Source organism: Chlamydotis macqueenii, chromosome 7 (assembly GCF_036417535.1).
Source record: "Chlamydotis macqueenii isolate bChlMac1 chromosome 7, bChlMac1.mat, whole genome shotgun sequence".
Taxonomy (NCBI): domain Eukaryota; kingdom Metazoa; phylum Chordata; class Aves; order Otidiformes; family Otididae; genus Chlamydotis; species Chlamydotis macqueenii.
The window spans coordinates 9,713,987-9,734,176 of NC_141562.1; the positions used below are offsets into that span (position 1 = coordinate 9,713,987).

The 20,190-nt window shown below is 40.4% G+C and overlaps 1 protein-coding gene across 6 annotated transcripts in view; it reads right to left on the reverse strand.

Annotated features, from left to right (window-relative positions):
* The window catches only part of CCSER2 (coiled-coil serine rich protein 2), a 75,692-nt gene extending 58,222 nt beyond the window's left edge, over window positions 1-17,470 (reverse strand). For 3 of the 6 annotated variants that reach the window (XM_086752406.1, XM_086752410.1, XM_086752409.1), the window contains exons 1-3: window positions 17,395-17,470; window positions 1,174-2,647; window positions 42-241 (exon numbers count right to left, since the gene is read on the reverse strand). In XM_086752406.1, the coding sequence (XP_086608532.1) occupies window positions 42-241; window positions 1,174-2,608 (1,635 nt within the window). In that variant the 5' untranslated portion in view covers window positions 2,609-2,647; window positions 17,395-17,470. Of the gene's footprint in view, window positions 1-41; window positions 245-1,173; window positions 2,648-17,394 lie in introns of all 6 variants that reach the window. The other 3 variants (XM_086752405.1, XM_086752408.1, XM_086752407.1) reach the window with 1 other exon arrangement.
* Window positions 17,471-20,190: the final 2,720 nt, after the last annotated feature.

Sequence of the window (20,190 nt, forward strand, 5' to 3'; positions counted from 1 at the left end):
TCAAAACTATAATTATGCAAGTTACACACATAAATACATACTATGCTGTTCATTTCTGAAGATTCATAACTTCCACATGGATGAACACTTCCAATAGGTTCCAACCCTTCTTCATCCCACATATATGTGCCATCGGAGCTGTCAGATGGAGAAAGCTCAAAAGAGGACCCAGCTCTGTAATTCATCTCTGGAGAAATCACATTCTCGACAGTATGCTTTGTGCTTTCGCTGTTGTCATCCACTGCTTAAAGAAAACAGGAATAGTCAAGATTGCAAAGAAAATCTAAAATTCCAAAAATAAAAATTGAGATGAGATGCGCATTAATGGTGCATTATTTTTTCTGAAACTGTACTGTAACAGAAATATCTGAAAGCATTCTACAGTATTGTTCGCTCATCCTAGAAAGAAAAAAAAAGTTCAAGCTGCTTTGGTACCTACAACTAAGCATCCTTCCTACATCTTTGCTAGCCTTTCACACTGCACTAATTCACCCATCATGCAAGCTGCTTTCCAGAATTCTGTGTCTTTTTAACATATTAGAAGGTGGATCCATAAGTAGTTCCTTTGGATTCAATCTTTCAACTATAACTTCTCTTAAAACAAGCATGTACTATGAGAAGTCCATCAAAAGACTTGAAAATACAGCTTTTAAAAACATCTTTCATTGCTTTCACTCATTTTTAAAGAATTAATATAACATACCTCTGGAAAAACAGCTTTAAAACCCCCCCAAACCAGTGACATTCCTATTTATAATCTAAGTGATTTAATTAGACACCCTACACTTATTTCCACCTCTTGGAAGCAGTTACAGCTGTCCTCTGCCTATAGAGGCAGGGGTGGGAAGAGGAAAGATGTTTCTTAAAAGATCACCAGCCCAGATAAACGAATGGCAAAGCAAGGACCTAAGGAATTCCACAACCCTACCACAAGTGTGGTTAAAGGAGGTATCATTCATTCTTAACCCAAAGAAAAAGAGCCCTTCAAAGTCATGCTGGGTAAAGATAACTATCATGCAGAAAAAACACGGTAATAAAAGAAATGGGCCAGCATAGACCCAAGTTCTGTTCTGAAACAACTCATAAGCAATCAATAATTACATAAAACAACTTAATTTCAGTTACAGAATCTTGATTTACTATCTAAAATTTCAAACAGAACAAAGTATTTACCAGACACGTTTATATCAAGCCAGTCATCAGCATTACAGCAAGATCCTCCACTTTCCTTGAGAGAAGTGAATGGCTCGATAGACGTTATACTCCCATGCTCCAGTTCTTGAAGGCAGCTCTCCTTTTTCTGTATTTGTATAGTTCTGTTTGGGTCCTCTATATCTATGAAATCATCACTGAAGTCTTCACTCAAATCATTCTTTTCAGAAGATGACAAAGAAGATATAGATATTTCATCTCCATCATCACTCATACACATGACTTTTGACCCGTGTTTGCCCATACTTTCATGCAGGCCCTCATCAGATTCTGTTCTTTGAGCACTGCTCTCTATAATACTGTTTTTCTCAATTGCTCTATTAATATTTGTCGAAATGTCAGAGTTCTCCACAACGCATGTCTCAGGAGTCATACTTTTGCTGCCATCCACAACGATATTTCCAGTAAATCGCTGCCTGGTAGGCTTCAGCAGAGAAGGTCGACTTAACCTGTATCCGAAAGAAGGTGCTGACCCAGATCCATTTGACAGCGGGGGCTTCTTTGAACAAGGAGACAACATACCAGAGTAGGGCCTGGTAAATCCATACTTCATAGGTTCATTTCCATTGGGTACATCCAACTGACGCGCATTTCTTGACAAGAGAGTCGACCTCTGAGATGCCCTGGCAGCTAGATTTTGACTGTAAGGCCTTGTAAGATCCACAGCTTTATTAAAGGAATGTGACCTGGTTAAAGATGCAGTGGGAAGGAAGGAATTCTGAATGGAATGTGAAAAACTTTGTGATCTTACCATTTTTTCACAGGAAAAAGCCTTGCTATTGTCTGTAGATTGTGCCAGGCTTTCTCCCGAACTTGTCCTTGTGGCACCGGAATTAGCTCTAGGTCTCTGCAAACCTACCACCGTCCTATTTCCATAAAATCCATTCAAATGAGATTTTGGAGCACTGAGTCCGGAATACGAGGTCCTTCCTGACAGGGTACCTTTGGCGAATTTTGCTGAACTAGAGAGTCCAGGCAAAGACTTTGGGTTTAATTCCTCAGTAGAAGATACAAACATATTGGTTTGCTTTGCTGCTTTTGACGCAACCGAAGTAGTACTGTTCAAACCCACCCTGAGCACATCATTACCCAATGCTCCTTGAGACTGAGAGTACTTCTCAGAATCAATTAATTTTTCATTAGAGTTATGTTTAGAGTTAGTCTCTCTCTCATTTTGATTATTAAGTTGGTATTTATTTGATTTTTTCCAGTTGAAGGAAAAGGAAGACATGCGAACAGTGCCATTGTGCTTGTCAAAATTCTTGCCATCATTATTCCCTGCTAAACTAACAGCCGTTCCATTTGGCATAGGTTGCAAGACACTTCCTAAAGTTTTTGTTCCATATTTCGGTAGCCTGGAAACCAAGGATGTTCTGATTTGATTTTTTTCTTCCATGAGCTATTGGGTACATTGGTCCTTAAAGGGTGTTTGAATCTAAGGAGAAGAAAAAAAAAAAAAAAACAAACCACACATATTAGACCTGAATCAACCACACATTAAACAACATAATTTTATATACATTTGCACCTATGTTTAGTACATTCCTGTGGCTAACTATACCACGGTGCTATAAAGCAACCCACACAGATTTGGTGAACTCCAGAGAAATACCTGCCACCAGCACTTATTTGTCAGTAATGTGTTATTCAGCTCACATTTCCCTCCCCCAACTTTGGTTTTCTACATAAACTGTCCTTTTTTAAATCCCTTCTGAAATTTATAAAAGAAGATTAAAAAGGAGTTGGCTCTTTTTTCCATTTACCTATTTTGAGCAGCAAACTGAATTTTGCAACTGTGTTACAATAATTAAATTACATACTTAAGACTTTATATTCTAAAAACCCACAAAACATTGCACAAACCTGTGGTCAGTAATATAAAAAAACTGAAAAAACTATAATGTAAAATATGACTAAAAGCTATTTTTTAAAAATTACTTTTTTTCAGTTTCCCGCAGGTCTATGTTATGAGATACAAAATAATCACACATCATCCACCTTGACCACAGCATTTTTATTTTTTTTTTTACAGATCTTATTGATATTCAAAATTCAAGGTGAACATTCCTAGCTATTTTTTCCTCTTTGTATGGAAATTGCAGTCTGTTTTGGTCATCATCTTATTCATGTATAAGACCTGAGGTACAGGGGAACAGCTGCATAAGTTCAGTAAGTGAACTCAAAAGTTTTTCTTTTGTGCAGCAATATATGAACACATAAACCTAGTTAAAAAGGTATGAGACAAAAACATAATTATAGCATTCATGCTTTTCCTTTTATCTTGAATTTCACTCCATGCATCTGATTTGGAACAGAAGGACTCCAACTCCAAGAGAAGGACAACAAACATTTGTTCTATCTCAACTTACAGGCACATCATTTTGGTCTGTTTTACATCATACTTGCGTTCTAAAGCTGTATCTGCTTTAGAACATATCTTTGCCTCAAAAATTTTTGCCTTGAGAATTCTGATCTCCTTGCTCTCATATACTGCTTTTTGTTTCTTCCACACTCATCTACATATCCACTCTATTTGGACAGCTAACTCTGTTTCCATCACCCTTTTGTGTAGCACTTAGTCTGTTGTTTTGCCTGGCTATCCAATACAAACAACTTGTCTAAAAGCTATTATTTAAAGACTTCAATTCAGACAACAACTCTTTGAGAAGTCTCCAAGTTTCAATGTTGTATCTTAAGACAAGTTTTACTCTTATGTGAAATTCTGTGTTTGCAAGACCAGGTTTCTGTTTTGTTTTTTTTTTTTCAAGCCAGTTATAACAGAGTATCATGCTTTTGCTAGCCTGGATTTTATGTTTTTGTCAGTTCCACCTGCTGGTCTTACAATGGTGTAAAGACACTGAACCGCAGTCATTCATATGTTATTCCCTGAAACTATTATCTGTGTTTCTCTTTTCACTGACCTATACACAACTGGTAGGATTAAAAAAAAACCAAAAAAAACACCCAAAAAAACCCACCATGAAAATTTTTAAACAGGGCAATCATGATGGGAATCAACACACAGCAAGTAATACTATATTTATTCAAGCTATAGAAAATATCCTGTGTTACCACAGCAAGCATTACCTTAATGTGAGTCACTAAGAAACACTTAAGATAAAATCAAAGCGCATTAAATTCATGCAAATTGAAGTACCCTTAGGATTCTGTAAATGAACAGGATGCCCCAGAGCTGTATTTCTGGAAGTAGATCTACATTAAAAAGATACAAACACATTCAGACACATGGCTTTTTAGGGGCTCCTAACCTAGTGAAAATACCAAAATCCACATCCTAGAACTGGTAGAGCACATTTCCATTTAGAAACACACAAATCCAGAGTTTTCAAATACTAAGTGAATTCCTGCACACTGGAGGCATAACCCTCACCTAGGCGTACAAAGAAGCACACGAGCATTTCTTCCCGGCTACAGCAAAACACTTAACTCACAATGTATAATACACACCTGCATGTGGATTTAGGTGTCTAATGTGCGACTTAGCTCAAAAACACCATGACCAGCATCATCTACTGCAAAAAGCATTCACAGCATCTCATTCACATATCTGTATCCATAAAGAAGAAACTTGCCTACAATGCACCTGTATATCTTGCAAATGAAAAAATCATTATGCTTTAATATAAAATGTCAACATCAAAGATACTAACTTTATGTCAAATATATACACTAAAGGCAATAAAGTACACCTTTTTTAAATAACTCCATGCATTAAAAGAATCACCTTTAACATGATGATGCATTCATTCACTGCAAGCATCATACTGCAGATCCATCATAAGATATCCCAACTCTAACAAAAAGGCTCAAGCTTTGTAAAGAAATCTCCCAAATTAAAAAAAGTTAAATTAGAAAGCTGGTAATTTAACTTTCATGCTTTATGGATAACTCCCTTTTCACATCTGTCTACCATCTCTTAGGTGACTGCAAAATTTAAATGAGGCCATTTAATTAGATTACTTTAATCCTCCACCAAGTGCTGCAAATTAAACTTGAAAAGAAGACCTTTCTGTTCTCTAGGAAGGGTGCTTGCTCATTTATCCTTAATTAGGGAAAGACAAAATATTATCTTCAATAAAACTGTACTGATTGCTTAAAACACTTCAGATAATTAAATTAAAAGAAAAGTAATACTTGTCTGTGTTTTACTGGGTACATAACTGTAACTACTGTATCACTTTCTTAATTCTAGGTTGCATTTGTTTCGCTGAAATACTATGCCATCAAAAAAAAAAAAAAAAAAAACAAAACTTCACAGTATCCTGTCTGGCAAATGTTACTTTTACCAGAAAATGGGAAATTTTCTTATTAAGGTCTCCTAAGCATCTTCAATCTTGACATGTATTTAATACTAGAAATTACACTACCCTAAAAATGACAGTTCTTGATGAAGAAGCATAGCACCTGCAAGTTACAGTATGATTTCTGCACCCTACAAAACTCAGGTTCAATGCAATTTAAGTTGTATTCTGCTGCATTATAAAGAAATTCAAATTATTTTTAGATTTCGGCAATCTATGAATTTTTTAAAACAGACATTTGGGCAAACAAGTTTTATATGCTTTGCCTTGGGAAATACATTATCTAGTGCACACAAGCCTAACTGAGCATTAAGCTAATTATCAAGAGCCTAGTCCTACATAATGATCCAGGGAAACGGAATTAAAACTTACAGACCCTCTCTGAAGTATAATCTGAATTAACTGAAAAGCTGCTACATCCTTTCCTTCAAGGATATTCAAGATCCTGGTAATAAGCAAAAGGATATTAGTTCTCACTCTCCTTTGTGATTTCTATATAGGATTATTTACACCTCGACAAGATCCTCCCATGTTAGTTTCAAGTAGCAAACACAACATTCCCTTTTACTTCATTCAGTCTGTTTAACAGCACCAAAAAGGCACTTTCCTATACGGTAGCTTCTCAGTAAAGTTCCATTTTGCGTGTGAGACTTTGCCCTACATGTTGTGGAATGATTATTACAGCAGAAACCAGCATAACATTCATGCACTTCAATGGCTGGGCACCTTAAACTACTGTGACCCCTATGAGCCATGCCATCAGAGAGTTAACAGCATTTTCAAGTTCCAAACAGATTACTGTAAGACCAAATTCCCCTTCTACTGTCATAGCCATGTGGAATAAACAGCTGCCAGATGAAACATCTGACAGACTGGTGACAGACAAGAGCAATTCTGCAGAACTATTGCTATGCCAACAGCTTCAGATTTATGTTTCATTCTTCTCAATTTTAAGATCACCTGAACAGCAATACTGAGTAGCCTTTCTTAGAGCAACTTCCTTCCCAGTGTGAAGAATTCTCTTCTCAAGGCAAAGACAAACACAAGTTTGTGCAACAGGATTGTGCTGGAAAATCAAGATAGTCAACACGTCCTTGCTACTGCTGGATAACGAAAATGGTACTTTCCTGTAGGTCTTTAAGAAGCTGGCAGCTACAGCAGTACACAAGCTTCCTTACCTACCCAGAAACATTATGCCCATCAGTGCCCACATATCAGCAAACACTAATTACTAATCAGTCAATTTTCTTGGTATTTGGTGTCGGCAGACTGACAGAACAACTGCTATGAAGTTCTGAATAAATGAATTATTCATATTTCTGCCATGATGTGCTGGATGTTACTGAAGCCAATGAAGTTTAATGACCACATTTGCCAAGACAGACCTTACACTCCTATTATTTGCCTTCTGCAGAAGGCATAAGAATTAACATACCATCTAATTCTACCTGTTTGGCTCAGTGACAGGTGATCTGAAGCAGCAGTTTACCAATATTCATGCATGTTTATCTCGCCAACTCAACAGTGCTAGAATTTCCAGGGACCTTAATTCTTTTTTTCTAGAAAACAAAAGTACATTTCTAACACAAACAGCATGGACAGGAAGGTGAGAAAATTCCTCCAGTGGTAACCCAAATTACCTCCTCTCGTGAAAAGCTTACTTGGCCACAGCATTACATCAGCATCACACTTCTAACAGGAGAACCCTGCTGAAATCTGAGACACAAGACCAGCTCCTCAAGGTGCTATGGACGTGCTTCAGGATAGCTACTGCTAACTTCCTACTGGTTTTCCTTACAACTAAGATGCTGTCCACACACACACAAAAAAAACCACCCACAAACTTGCCAATTGGGAAAAAAAAAAAAAAAAAAAAAAAGATTGTCATCTCCTGAACCTAGATTTGTGAATTGAAGTGCACGTGTAAATCAACTCTGTCCATTGTGCATGGCTTATAAAAACAGCCTCTGTATATCTCTGGGTTTTAACACGACAACTTCCATTTATTTATTTATTTTTATATTCAGGACACATAGAATGCAAATCTTTTCACCACTGATCTGTGACAAAACTTAAGCATAACTTAAGAACTACTTTTCATTAAAATGTAATTTTAAAATGTATGAAGGCAGTTATGTGAAAATATCTTATTTCCACCAGCGTAGGAAGGTATGGAATGACAAAAGGGAAAACTCAGGGAGGCCCCTCGAACAGATGCAACAAAATGCTTCTTCACCAAGTACTTAGGAACGCTGCAAAATGGGTAGCACGGCTGCAAGTCAATTTTCAGCTTTAAGAGGACCTTGGAAGCTTAACAGAACGAAAGAAAGTGGCAGGAGACCTACCTAGCAAACACCTGCTCTGAGCAGGACAAGCCCTGAGGAATTAAAGATGATGACTCCTAAAGAAATTGTGCATGTTGTATGAATTAAATTGGCTCAGAATAAAACTAGAAATACTGATGGCTCCAAGACCGAACTTGTGAGTGTTTACAACTGTTGCATATTCTGTGTTATTTACCCTGCACAGACCGTCTCCAGTTCAGTCAAAAAAGCCGTCTTCTCTCAACTCCAAGATCCAGTAAGATTTATCAACTCTGCAGTAAAACCCTCCAAGCCTTCCTTCCTTCTTTCTCATGTCGTCTTCAGTGTCTCTGAAACACCTCTGTTCTTGAATCAGCTCCCAGTGCTTCTTGAAGGCATCCATGAATTTTAGTGTCTCTCCCTTTCTTACGTCCAAACTGCACAAGACTAATACTAGTATCTTTGACAGCCTGTCTTTTGAAGGTACCATTGTCATAAAGTACAGTAAGAAATTCCAAGACACGTAATGCTTATTGTTCTGTTTCTCTGACATCACTTTATTCTTCTCTGTTCGAACTTGTGAGACTGTTCCCAGATCCCAGAAAGGTTAGAGGTAAGTCCTTTTCTATTCTTCTTCCCTCACACTTAGGTATGCTGATGTTCTACCTACTTGTAAAGTTTGATCTATCAAACACCGAGCAAACCCAGTCATCCAAGCTGCTGCTGTGCTAAATTTTATTTACTGTCAGTCAGAATGCACTCGGTCAAGGAATATAAGCAGAGGATGATAATGAATAGAGATAAAGGGAGGAGAGAACAAGACAGACATCATGAACAGATTGGGGTTTCCATATTTCAAACATTGAACAGCATCTTTAGTCAATACGGCAAAATGAAATTACATTCCTTGCAATCTTTAAAAGCATTGCTATCATTTGTCAGAATACAGTTCCATAATGCTTTGTAAGGCTAGAGGACACAAGCACTTACTGGAGAAAAAGAAATAGGGAAATGCAGCTCTTTTTTGTAGAGAAAAGCTACCACAATACTTCCAGAATCAAAACCTTAATTCACATCCCTCAGGGCCACACTCTCAATTCACTCTGCCACTAATGCTATTTACATTGAGTATCAGCACTTCAGGGAAGAAAGAAAAAAAAAAAAAAAAAAAGTGCTATCTGCCCAGAAATGTATGCTTTGTAATGGTTCACCTACTCGTGCTTTGCAGATTAGTAAAATAGACACTATACATTCTAAACTCCAATTTTTTACATTAAATCTTACCAAAAGGTTGAAATAACGCAGGATTTGAGTTATCATAAGACCCTTAAGATTTTATTGGGAAAAAAAAAAAAAAAGTAATGCAAATTTTAACTACAGGTAAGACCTTTGCTAAGGTTTCTCAAATAGGTATATCTGCCCTCATTTTCAGCATTCTTACACAACTGATAAGGCAGAAGGCAGTCAAGGATCAGATGCTTAGCCAGCTGCAGCAAGGGAGCAGCTTCAGGACAAAGAAAAGATGATGGAAGATACACAGGGGTAAGGATATGTTTCTCGCAATAAGAATATCAGGGCCTGCAAAAAGGAAGAAAAACTTTAGTGCACTTCCACATTCCTCTTTAATGTTAATACAGGGTCTTATAGTACATTCATGAATGAGACATGAAATGCAGTGACACTCTGTCAGCATCAGTGCTGACAGCCTAACTGTTCTGACAGAGGTTAGCTAGCACATGGAATAAAGCCTTGCAGAGGCACAACTCCTCACTGAAGCTGGCAATCATCTGGTGTGTCCTCTTGAAGGAAGTCACCAATTCCATTTTTCAAAAGATCTACTCTTTTTGCCACAGCAGAGAAACAACATAGTTCTATTCTGACTTTATCAAAATTCCGGAAAATGTCTTTAATAAGAACTGAAGGTGGCTCAGATACTAACAGACATGGAGTTTTCCTTAAGTTTGCTTTGTACACTCTTCCAATCACTCATCCAAATGTAGCAGAGTCACACCTTGTTAAATCCAAATTAGCGATGTCAACTCTGTACCTGCACATATAAACACCATGCACTTCCTGCACAAACAGCTCATCAAAACACAAGATCCAGCACACAGTAAGGCTTGCACTGGAAATCCAGAGAACACAAAGTGCAGCACATGAAGTGTGCTGACCTCAAGAACAACTTTCACAGCAATGTAAGAGGCAAATGGGATACACTGTTATAAATCAGAAGCAGAAACAATTGACATAATCATAGAATCATAGAATGGTTAGGGTTGGAAGGGACCGTCAAAGGTCAACTAGTCCAACCCCCCTGCAAAGAGCAGGGACATCCCCAACTAGGTCAGGTTGCTCAGAGCCTCATCCAGCCTGGCCTTGAACGTTTCCAGAGGTGGGGCCTCCACCACCTTTCTGGGCAACCTGTTCCAGTGTTCTATAACCCACATCGTAAAAAAAATTTTCCTAATTTCTAAATCTACCCCCCTCTATTTTAAAACCATTACCTCTCGTCCTATCGCAACAGGCCCTACTGAACAGCCTTTCCCCATCTTTCTTGTAGGCCCCCTTGAGGTACTGGAAGACCGCTATCAGGTCTCCCCGGAGCCTCCTCTTCTCCAGGCCGAACAGCCCCAACTCTCTCAGCCTGTCCTCATAGGAAAGGTGCTCCAGCCCTTTTATCATCTTCGTGGCCCTCCTCTGGACCTTCTCCAACTGGTCCATGTCCTTCTTGTGTTGGGGGCTCCAGAACTGGACACAGTACTCCAGGTGGGGCCTCACCATACCTAGCTCTGATGCAGAAACACTTTTGCCAGAAGGAATTAAATTACGTGGATTACTTCACTTGTTATGTTACACAAGGAACAGCCTGCTGTGAACAGAACCAATTCAACAGATTCAACCTTAGTAAGTAAGTCATGTAGTCCAAGCTTCTTCAGTAGGGTAGCTTAACAGCTCTTAAACTGCAGAAGATCTATTGTTCTCAAAATCTTCGTTAGTGAAGAGATACAAAGAGCCTTTATCTGTTTCAATTCTTTGATTACAATATTCAGTGTAAATTGTTACCAATTTTGCAACAATAATAAACAGAAATGGGAAAACCAAACTAAGAAGAGACATACACTATCTGTCTGCCTTACAGATCTAATGCTCTGCAACCTGAAGACAAAGTTATACCACTACAGAGAAGAACAGAACTAAAGTATGGCATTACTCAAGCATTATTCCCTCACACGTACATAAGTATTGCAACTATATAGCACATCTATATCTTGGTTACTCTCCTATGCTGTCTTAACACTTGCTTGTATTTGGTAACATTTCTGTCCTGGAAGATAACCCATAATTGCGTACGTGTATGCATGTGTGTACATACATGTTAGAAAGACTCATCTTTCCCATTTCATGTAGATAGCTGCCTTTCAGAGAAGTTTTAAAGTTGACATCACTGTTTATACCATAAAGGCAAGTAAAATTCTATGCTGTAGTTCAGATTGAGTGAATAATCCCAAACATGAATTGCAGTCTAGAATCCAAGCTTCCTAGAAGCGAAATGGTGGATCTCAATCTCTCCTTTCAAAAATTTTGTGATTATGTCAGCATCAAAGCAACTGATAGCAGAAACAGGCCACTGCTTTTGCTGATGGTATTACTCCTTCAGCAACAGCATTTCATGTTGGTAATTTCAATCTTTCTGAATTTAATCTTACAAAACAGATTAATCTGTCTGAGTTCAGATATAAAAGCAATGTCATTCTGCAAACAAGTAGCAATTACCTGCTGTTGTCTGACAAATATTTCACTTAAAAACAGAGGAGCCTCCCTTTTCCCTCAGAACTATCCACTGTCACCAGATGATTCAAACACACCACTCCCACCTCTACTAGGAAAGACTTGCTTCACCATTGATTCAGTAACATACCAAAGAGTCAGCTTCCAGTTACCGTTTTCTGCTACTTATTTAGTAACGTGTGCTACCTGGATTTTCTTGCTGATAAGAACAGACAGACCGGAAGCCAAATAAAACTTTGAATACAATAGATTATACATGGAAATATCCCCTTTTAGATCACCACCTTGTCCATCCTACTCCTCTAGTTCATTCATCTGATGCATCTCCATATAAGAACACTGAGCTACCTTGAGCTAAAATCCTCTTACGGTGGTACAAAGAGACACCGCTCAATATATTTTTTTGTTTTAACTATGCAATGACCAATGAAAGAAACAATACTACCCATCTGAACTACTACTGAACAGTTTATGTAGGTACCTTAAAAGTAAGAATTCCCATTAGTTTAAATCTGCAACAAGGCTGCACTTACCACCAACACATAAGGTCTTTTTTTTCCTCCCCCTTCAGCCACCCGTGCTCATTCTTTCCACTGCTGCCTGAGTAAGAATTCTAGTTATAGGTTAAGCTGAATGACAAGCAGAGATAATTCAAGGAGACTGCATGTAATTCATAAACTCACAGGTACTGAGATATTTTCAGGAAGCCTGAAAAGGTTCACAGGTGATAACTGAGCAGGACTAGACAAAATGAAGCAGAAGGAAGACAGAAGAAAACAGTTCCGGTAATTTCTTTTCTACATATTGCCAATGCTATTTCAGCATAGTTTAATTTTTTCCAGAAGATCATGACCCTGAGACAAGAACATGTCAAATCATTGCTACAGATTTTTTTTTTAAAAATCCTATTGTTAAGTCAGCCACTGCTGGATTAAAAAAAAAAAAAAACAAACAAACAACAACCATATCTAGAAAAAGGACTGACAAAGGAAATCTTTAAAACCTGTCTCATAAAAGTGAGCAAGTGAATCCTGGATAAGCTTGAAATATTTCATAAGTCATGATATTTCTCTGGGTTTGGGTCATGGCAATTTAACGTCCAGATTCAATTTTCCAGCTCAGCCATACAGTTCCAGCAGTCAACCTTATTTTAAAGGCGATGAATAAGAAGACATTTTATCTCCTGTGGCAGCCTTAAAAAAATGCACTGGGAACATTGGATGTTCAGGGCAAATATAGAATGTGACTTCCTCAACCTTCAACCACTTCCAATTCATAGGATTTCTTGAGTTTCATGTAGTTCATTTAGGAACCCTCCACAGATCTCTCCTGCACTTTCTTGTCCAACCTGTCCTTGAGCCTCCAAACTTTTTCCATCCACAACTGCCTTAAGCAAGGAGTTCCAGAGCCCTGCTAACAATTATTTTAAAGGTTATTTCATTGCCTTGCAGAGTCCTAAGGAAAACTACTTGTGAACTCCCTGCATTGCAAGAACCAGACACTGATTGCTGCTCTCCTTGCTACCACAAACATGCCAGTTACACCAATCAGTTTATTTCACTGCAAGAAGCTATTGGATTACTTGTATTCTTTGAAGTGAAGTTTGACCTCTCTTCAAAACCCATCCTTAACCAAAAATACTGCAGCCATATACTGGCATATTATATCTTTCAGATGAAACTCGCTTATTTTTGAACCACATCAAAGTGCCACTTTCTTGCTATTAAATTTCATTTCACTACCGCTGGACATTTACAGCTTCTGTCTATGACTCAATGGCTGTAAGTCAGTTCCCAAGGTCAAAACCAAACTCTAAAAATATTACAGTACCAAACAACTTTGAAAGTTTGCCACAGCATAACAAATACCAACATGTTTTTAACCACAGACTGGCAGCCTCCTCTAAGTATTTTCAAGTGTGTTTTATATTTTCTTAGCTACTTTTTGATAGGCAAACACAAAGTTATATCTGACTGTATCTATCAAGGTCAATTTTCTATAATGTAGAAGACACAGACATTTGTTATATCCTCAATTTTAATTGTTACAATTAAAAAAAAAAAATAATTCTCAAAGAAACTGACATGTGTACCTTCAGTTACTAGTGACAGTTTGTCCACAGGATCAGTTTCTCCCACATGAGCTTACAGAATTACACAGAGACAGTCATCTATGCTCACATCTTACTTGAATTTAAAGGAAGGTGATGCATATCATCAGTTTTGTTCAACCAAAATCTCAAATTTAGTTATGGCAATGTGTTATTTTTATAAACTACCATTTCAGAGAGCTTTCATGACTCAAAGATTTACACAGAGAGATATTAGTATTTTTTTTTTAAACTCTGCTTACTGATGGACAAGACTATGCAGGATGAAATATTCTGCTCCTTTCCTCAAGTCTCCCACTACCAACAGCGGCAGCTTTGGCCCTGCCAAGTTTCCACCTATGCAAGTTCGCCTTACTGAGATGAAGGTTCAAGCCATAGCTTCCCCCAAATCATCAAAAATACTGATCAACAAATCTATGTAACAATCTCACCATATAAGATGAGACAAAATTCATTTAGGTAAAACCTATCTTTAACATGATTCACAAAAAAAACATGAGTTGAAGTACCATACAAATTCACACTGCAGTGAGAATCTCTGTATCTATCTAGAAGAGACTCTAGAATCTCCAGCTCCAAGTACAGATGATACTATTGAGTCAAGAGAGCCCAGGATACTCAGTTCTTCCATGATGTGCTGCTTAACTTGTGGTCTGTGTGTCACAAGCCATCTGGGCTAATTAGGCTAAAAGCATAAGAGTTCATATTCAGAATTTTTCTTGCAATTTAAGGGTTACTCCAGATCTGTATCTTGTTCAACCATCATATAAAAGTAAAGTCTTATCAGCTATTTTCTTCTGTCTAAGAAGACAAGACTTCTTGCAGTGAGAACCTTGCCAACATTAACCATACTTCTGCTTCAATCAAAGCCATTAAAATGCACTCTGCAGAAGACTACTGCAACTCATCACAGACTAAGTGCTCATGAAAACCCCAACAATCTGTAGTGAAAAAGGCATTTTACTGAGAACTTGTGACACCAGTTCCCCATGTGGCCAGGGATAAGCATCCTCCACCCTGAGAGGACTTTCTTGCTTCACTTACTATATATATATAGTGTATTATCAGCACAACTGCTCCAGCTGAATCCTCCCTTTAGAATAGAGAATAGCTAGCAAACAAAGTCCAGATGTCGGCAAATCAACCTAATTTTGATCAAGGAGGAAACATTATTCTTAGAATGTCTTCCAAAAAGCACCTAAGTGATAGAAGTTCAGGAATGAGCTGGAGTATGTGTCCCAGAGGTAGGAAGAAATACAAAGACCTACACTGACTAGCTAAACTTCATCTTCAGAATAATTATTCTAATGCTGTTGGGATTTTATTGCAACGTATATGTGTTCAGGTACCCAGAGATTTACATAAGCTTTTTTTATTGCTCCAATTGAAATACAATACAGGGTTTTAAACCTAATTATCAAAAGCACCATTAGCATTTTGATCTTCTTAGTATCCCTGTTGGCAAGGAATTTAACCCTGTCTGAAAGCTCCTAATTAACAAGACAGTGCTGCTGTTTACACTTCCAAATAGTGGCTAAAAGAGATCACCACAACCACTGCTGCAACTGGCTACCTTTTATTCCTTCATGTCTCTTTTCAGAGAGCCACACTTTCTAACAACTTCAGGCAAGCAACGTTCATCTGAAGACTGACGACATGATGGCTCTTTGCCTAGAGAGCTGGTGCCAACACTTCTTTGTAACAGATTTCTTCCAAATAACCAATCCCTCCTAAAGGATGATCAAGTTCAAAAGTAACAGGTTTTACTCCAGCAAGCTTTTACATGAACAGTTCCATTAAACAAGACTATTCATTAGTATAATAATACATTAAATGAGGTCATTATGTTGACATCATTACTATTCATTTTTTCTATATTTATATAAATTATTACTTTGGTTCAAAAACACAATGTGTTATAGTGGTCAATAATATCAAACATAGAAATCTTCTAAATCTGAAACATTTCTACTGTTTAAATAGCTTTACAATCAGAAGACAATACTCAGCAGTTTTTTGAGCCCAAACATTAACACTTCTATAATGAAAAGCGCTCGCTGTCAACAGAAATTAAACTTTGACTTTAAAAATATTTTTTCTACTGCAAGTTGTATATTCACATAGATCCTTGGTTAACATCTAGGCAGCTGGTTATTACTAATGTTCCATTTAGGCGTTAGGCGTTCACTTCTTCAGCTTAGAGGCATTAAATTCAAAATGGGCCCACAGAATTTTGTGTTATTACTAATGTTCCATTTGTTAGGCGTTCACTTCTTCAGCTTAGAGGCATTAAATTCAAAATGGGCCCACAGAATTTTGTGTTATGTGATTATTATATATATGAGAAAATATCAAATATCTAATATCTGCCACATTTCATTCAGTTATCACCAAAAAATGTAAATATTTACTGCCTCAGGCTAATATGATGATGAGTCTTGTATTTTCAACTACTCCAGAAAACAGATTTTTAAAGTTTCAGGGAATACTTAAAGTGGTTCTCAATTATAAGAACATAACAAAATGAGACCTTAGACCCAACTTCATTTCACTTTTAATACCTTTGTAACAAAAAAAAACCCCTCTATTCTGCATCAAGTCGAGGCTCAAATCCCAGAAACACTAGGAACAAATCCACTATGAATATGAAGCACCAGTCCTACAAGTTGAACCCATTGCCCTGAAAAGTGGTAAACATCTGGAGCACCAAATCTACAATCCTTACCTGGTTTGTTGTCTGGCCTGGACACTAATGCTCTGCTACAGCATAAAGTTCCCATTCAGTTTTGCTTTCTTTAACTGAAGATAAACAGCTCGACTTCCTCCAACGCAAAGTTAAAGGCTGAAGTTGCCTATGTTTCATTGTGTGTCAAAGTACATTTGACAGAACACGACGTTACAGCGGGCTCTGGATGATAAAGCAAAGTCTCAGCGTCATTAAAGCAAAACCATCGTAACGTACGTAACACTGCCCTGTTGTCATCAGTGAAATCTGAACAGATTACAGCTAAATAGATATTCCATCTTTTTTTTTTTTTTTTAAACTGTTGTCTTTGAACAACCACAGGCTGGGTACTTTTGCTTCTTCCCCTTTTCGGAGCTACAACGGGATCCTTGCGAGCAGGGCCCTCAGCAGCTGTTTCCCAGCACACCTGCGGGGACGCCTCAGCAGACAGGGAATTACAAGACGCAGAAACCACTGCAAAACAGGGAGGGAGGGCGGCACACGGCGACAGGCCTGCCCTCAGCCTCCCGGAGCAGCGCGGCCGCCCGCCCGCCCGAGCCCCCGCCCCGGCCCCGGCCCTCGCTCGCCCGCCCGCCGGGGGAGGCCGCACCTGTGGCGCGGCGGGAGCCCTGCTGACATTCCGGCCGCCCCAAAGGGACACGCAGCAGCCTGCCCCGCCCGCCGCCCCTCCCCAGCCGCCCGCGGCCTGCGTGGCCGGTGATGCCGCAGCCTCCCGGTCCCGGCGGGAGGGGGGCGGCGGCGCGGCGCGGCGCAGAGAGAGGGCACGGCCGCTCCCCCTCACCGCGCCTCCGGCAAGGAACCCCGCAGCAGCGCGGCCCACCCTGAGGGAAGCGATGGGGTGGTGGTGGTGGTGATGGTGACGACGCCCTGCCCTGCCCTGCCCCACCCCGCCCTCCTCGCCGCCGCACTCACCGCCGGGCCGGGCGCAGGCCGGCGCTGTCCCCTCCTCGGGCAGGGCCTCCGCGCTCTGCGCCCTCAGGTACCGGCCGCCGCCGGCCGCCCCGCCCCGCCCCGCCCCGCCCCGCCCCAGCCCGGCCGGCGGTGGGAGGGCCGGCACGCGCAGCCCCGCCGCGCATGCCCCGCCCGCCTCTCTGTTAGCCAGCGCGCGCGCGCGCGCGGGCGACCGTTCGTTCGCCTTCCGACGGGGCGGTCCAGGCCTGCTCATCCCCTCCGCAGCGTCCCGCCGGCCCGGGCCGGGCCTCGGCTCCTCTCCTCTCCCCTTCGGCCGCGACACGGCACCGGCCGGCGCCTCGCCCTTGCCCGCCGGGCTGGCTGGCCGCAGGGCGGCCTTGGCACCGCGTCACGCCGGGCTCCCAAAGGCGTGAGGCCTGCAGGCCGCATCTTCCAGTCTGCCCTAACGCTTAGCGAGCCCGTTGGCTGATGGAAATAAAAACGTAGTTGGTAAAAGTGTTACGGAAAAAAAGCCTGCGAGTGTCCCCTGGCTCTGGGACACTGAGAGTGCCCTCACAGGGGAAAGGGGCCTTACCAGTGTCCCAGCTGCGTGAAAAGCCCGCCAGGACTAGTGCAGTCAGCGGTGAGGTCCAAATCCACAGGGCACCAGGCTTTCTCCACGCTACTGCTCACAGATGGACTTGGGCGTTTCATTTTCTCAATCTTTCTGCCTGTGCCAGGAATCGGAAGGCACTGACAGAATACCAGACACGTCTGCAAGCGCAGGAAGTTATTTGCCTGTGGTTACGTGAGACGGTTCAGGATCATTGCACTGACTTGGTATCTATACCCCAATGCTTTTCCTAGCTGCCCGTGTGCTTGTTTGGGGCTTATGTTTCTGCCTCTCCCGTGGTTTGGGATCTTTGCATATGCATTGTCTTACCATCTCACATCTGGATTGCTGTGCTTCAACTTCAGATTTTCCAAGTTTCCTTTTTCTCAAAACTTTTGACTGTCGATACTTCTAAATTGTTGCCTGCCTGCTTCAGCAAGCCTGCCAGAGGAAAAAAAAAAAAGCCATGCAGTAGCTTCAAGCTATGTTCATGTAGAAAGAAAAAAAAAACGCCCTGTAATTGATAAGCATCCTTTGCCGCAGCCTCTTGAAGATGGGCGTGCTGCCAGGGTGCGAGACTGCACCACTGCAAGTGCCTCCTCACCTTTGCAGACACAGAGAGTGCAAACTCCAGTATGTGTGCCCCACAGAAAGCAGAAAGGCATTTTTATAAAAATAAAGAACAACAAGTGAAGCTTTTGTGTGTCTTTTTGCCTGAACTTAAATGTACCAGCCACATTAATGCATTTATTCTTAGAACAATCTGAAGCATAATTACTCCCTTGTGGTACAGGAAGGAAAAAAAAAAAAAAAAAAAAACACCAAGCAAGCAGAGATTAAATCTCTTGTGCAACGCTGAAGAGCTATCGCAAAGCCAGGAAATGAACTCAGATTTCCTGAGTCAGGCGTCATTGCTTTAACCGCACAGTCATCCTCTCTTTCGGTCATTCTCGGCTTCTGAGCATTAATGTCTGAGCATCGACTGCATTAGCATAGGTTTGATTTTTCCCTACTTTGTTAATCAGAACAACTTCACTGTTCCCACTGAAATTTCCTCTAACTAACTTTCTTCTCCATTTCCTTCCCAAAAGTAAAAGAAATTATATTACAGACTCACTGGGAGGATGAAATGATATCACAGACTCACTGGAAGAGTCTTAAATTTCCCACTGCCTTTCTGCAAGCACTGGCAGGTATTTCTTCAACCCCGATACTTTAAGCATCGGCTCACAAAGCAGTTGTGGAGCTTCCGTGGTGCATCTCTTGGGCAGGTACCCAAACACCCAGTGAACGAGACCAAGGAACGAATGGTTCCCTGCCATCATACTTTTCAGCTAGGTCAGAAGACTAGGAACGCTTGTAACCAACACAAAGGAGGCACAGCTCCGTGTAGTGACCTGGAAGTGGTGGTATAAGCAGCTTTTTTCACTCCAGCTCCTACTTTTATTATCTGAAAATTATTATGAAACAAAAGTCTGAAAGAAACCACATATATAAAAGAAGAAACCAACCTAGAGATATTTTTGACAGATTTGAGAGCCTCCACTGTCAATTAACAGATTTACACATCTGTTTAGACATTTAACAGATTTCCACAATGCTTATATGGACTCAAGATTAAGATCCAGTCTTTCAGCAGAATTCACGTTTTTTGAAAAATAACTTCAAAGAAGAGAAGCATGGCATACACAACTTCTGACTACTTAACTCAAAAGACAGTTCAACAGTCCTACTGACAGGCTGCAGACTAAGACCTAGCTATGATCAAGTGCAGTATCTTTTCTTACCAGTTTAATATTTGATTTGTCTTCAGCTTGAGGACTTTACATTCCATTGATTTTATACTAAATTGATTTAGATGGACCTCATATTACACTGGGAGATGGACTAGAAGCTTGTTTCATCCACTTCACTCACTGACCTGGCATCATGCTGCCTCCAAAAACCGGAGACGCAGCAATGGATGACACCAACCAGCCAGAGAGGAACGTAAGAGCTGGATGAGCAGGTAGCGATACTCACACGATTGTCCCAGCCCCCAGCAGTTTGCAGGCCAGGGACTTTGCGAGCCAAGGACACACTTTCCCACAAATTTGCTTAAGTATGAGCAGCGTCAGTGCAGGGAGCGTTAGGGAGCCCTAGTTTTCCTAGTAGTAGCTGAAAACAGATATTTTGAGAGTATCCAGCCGTAACCTTGCTGGCTT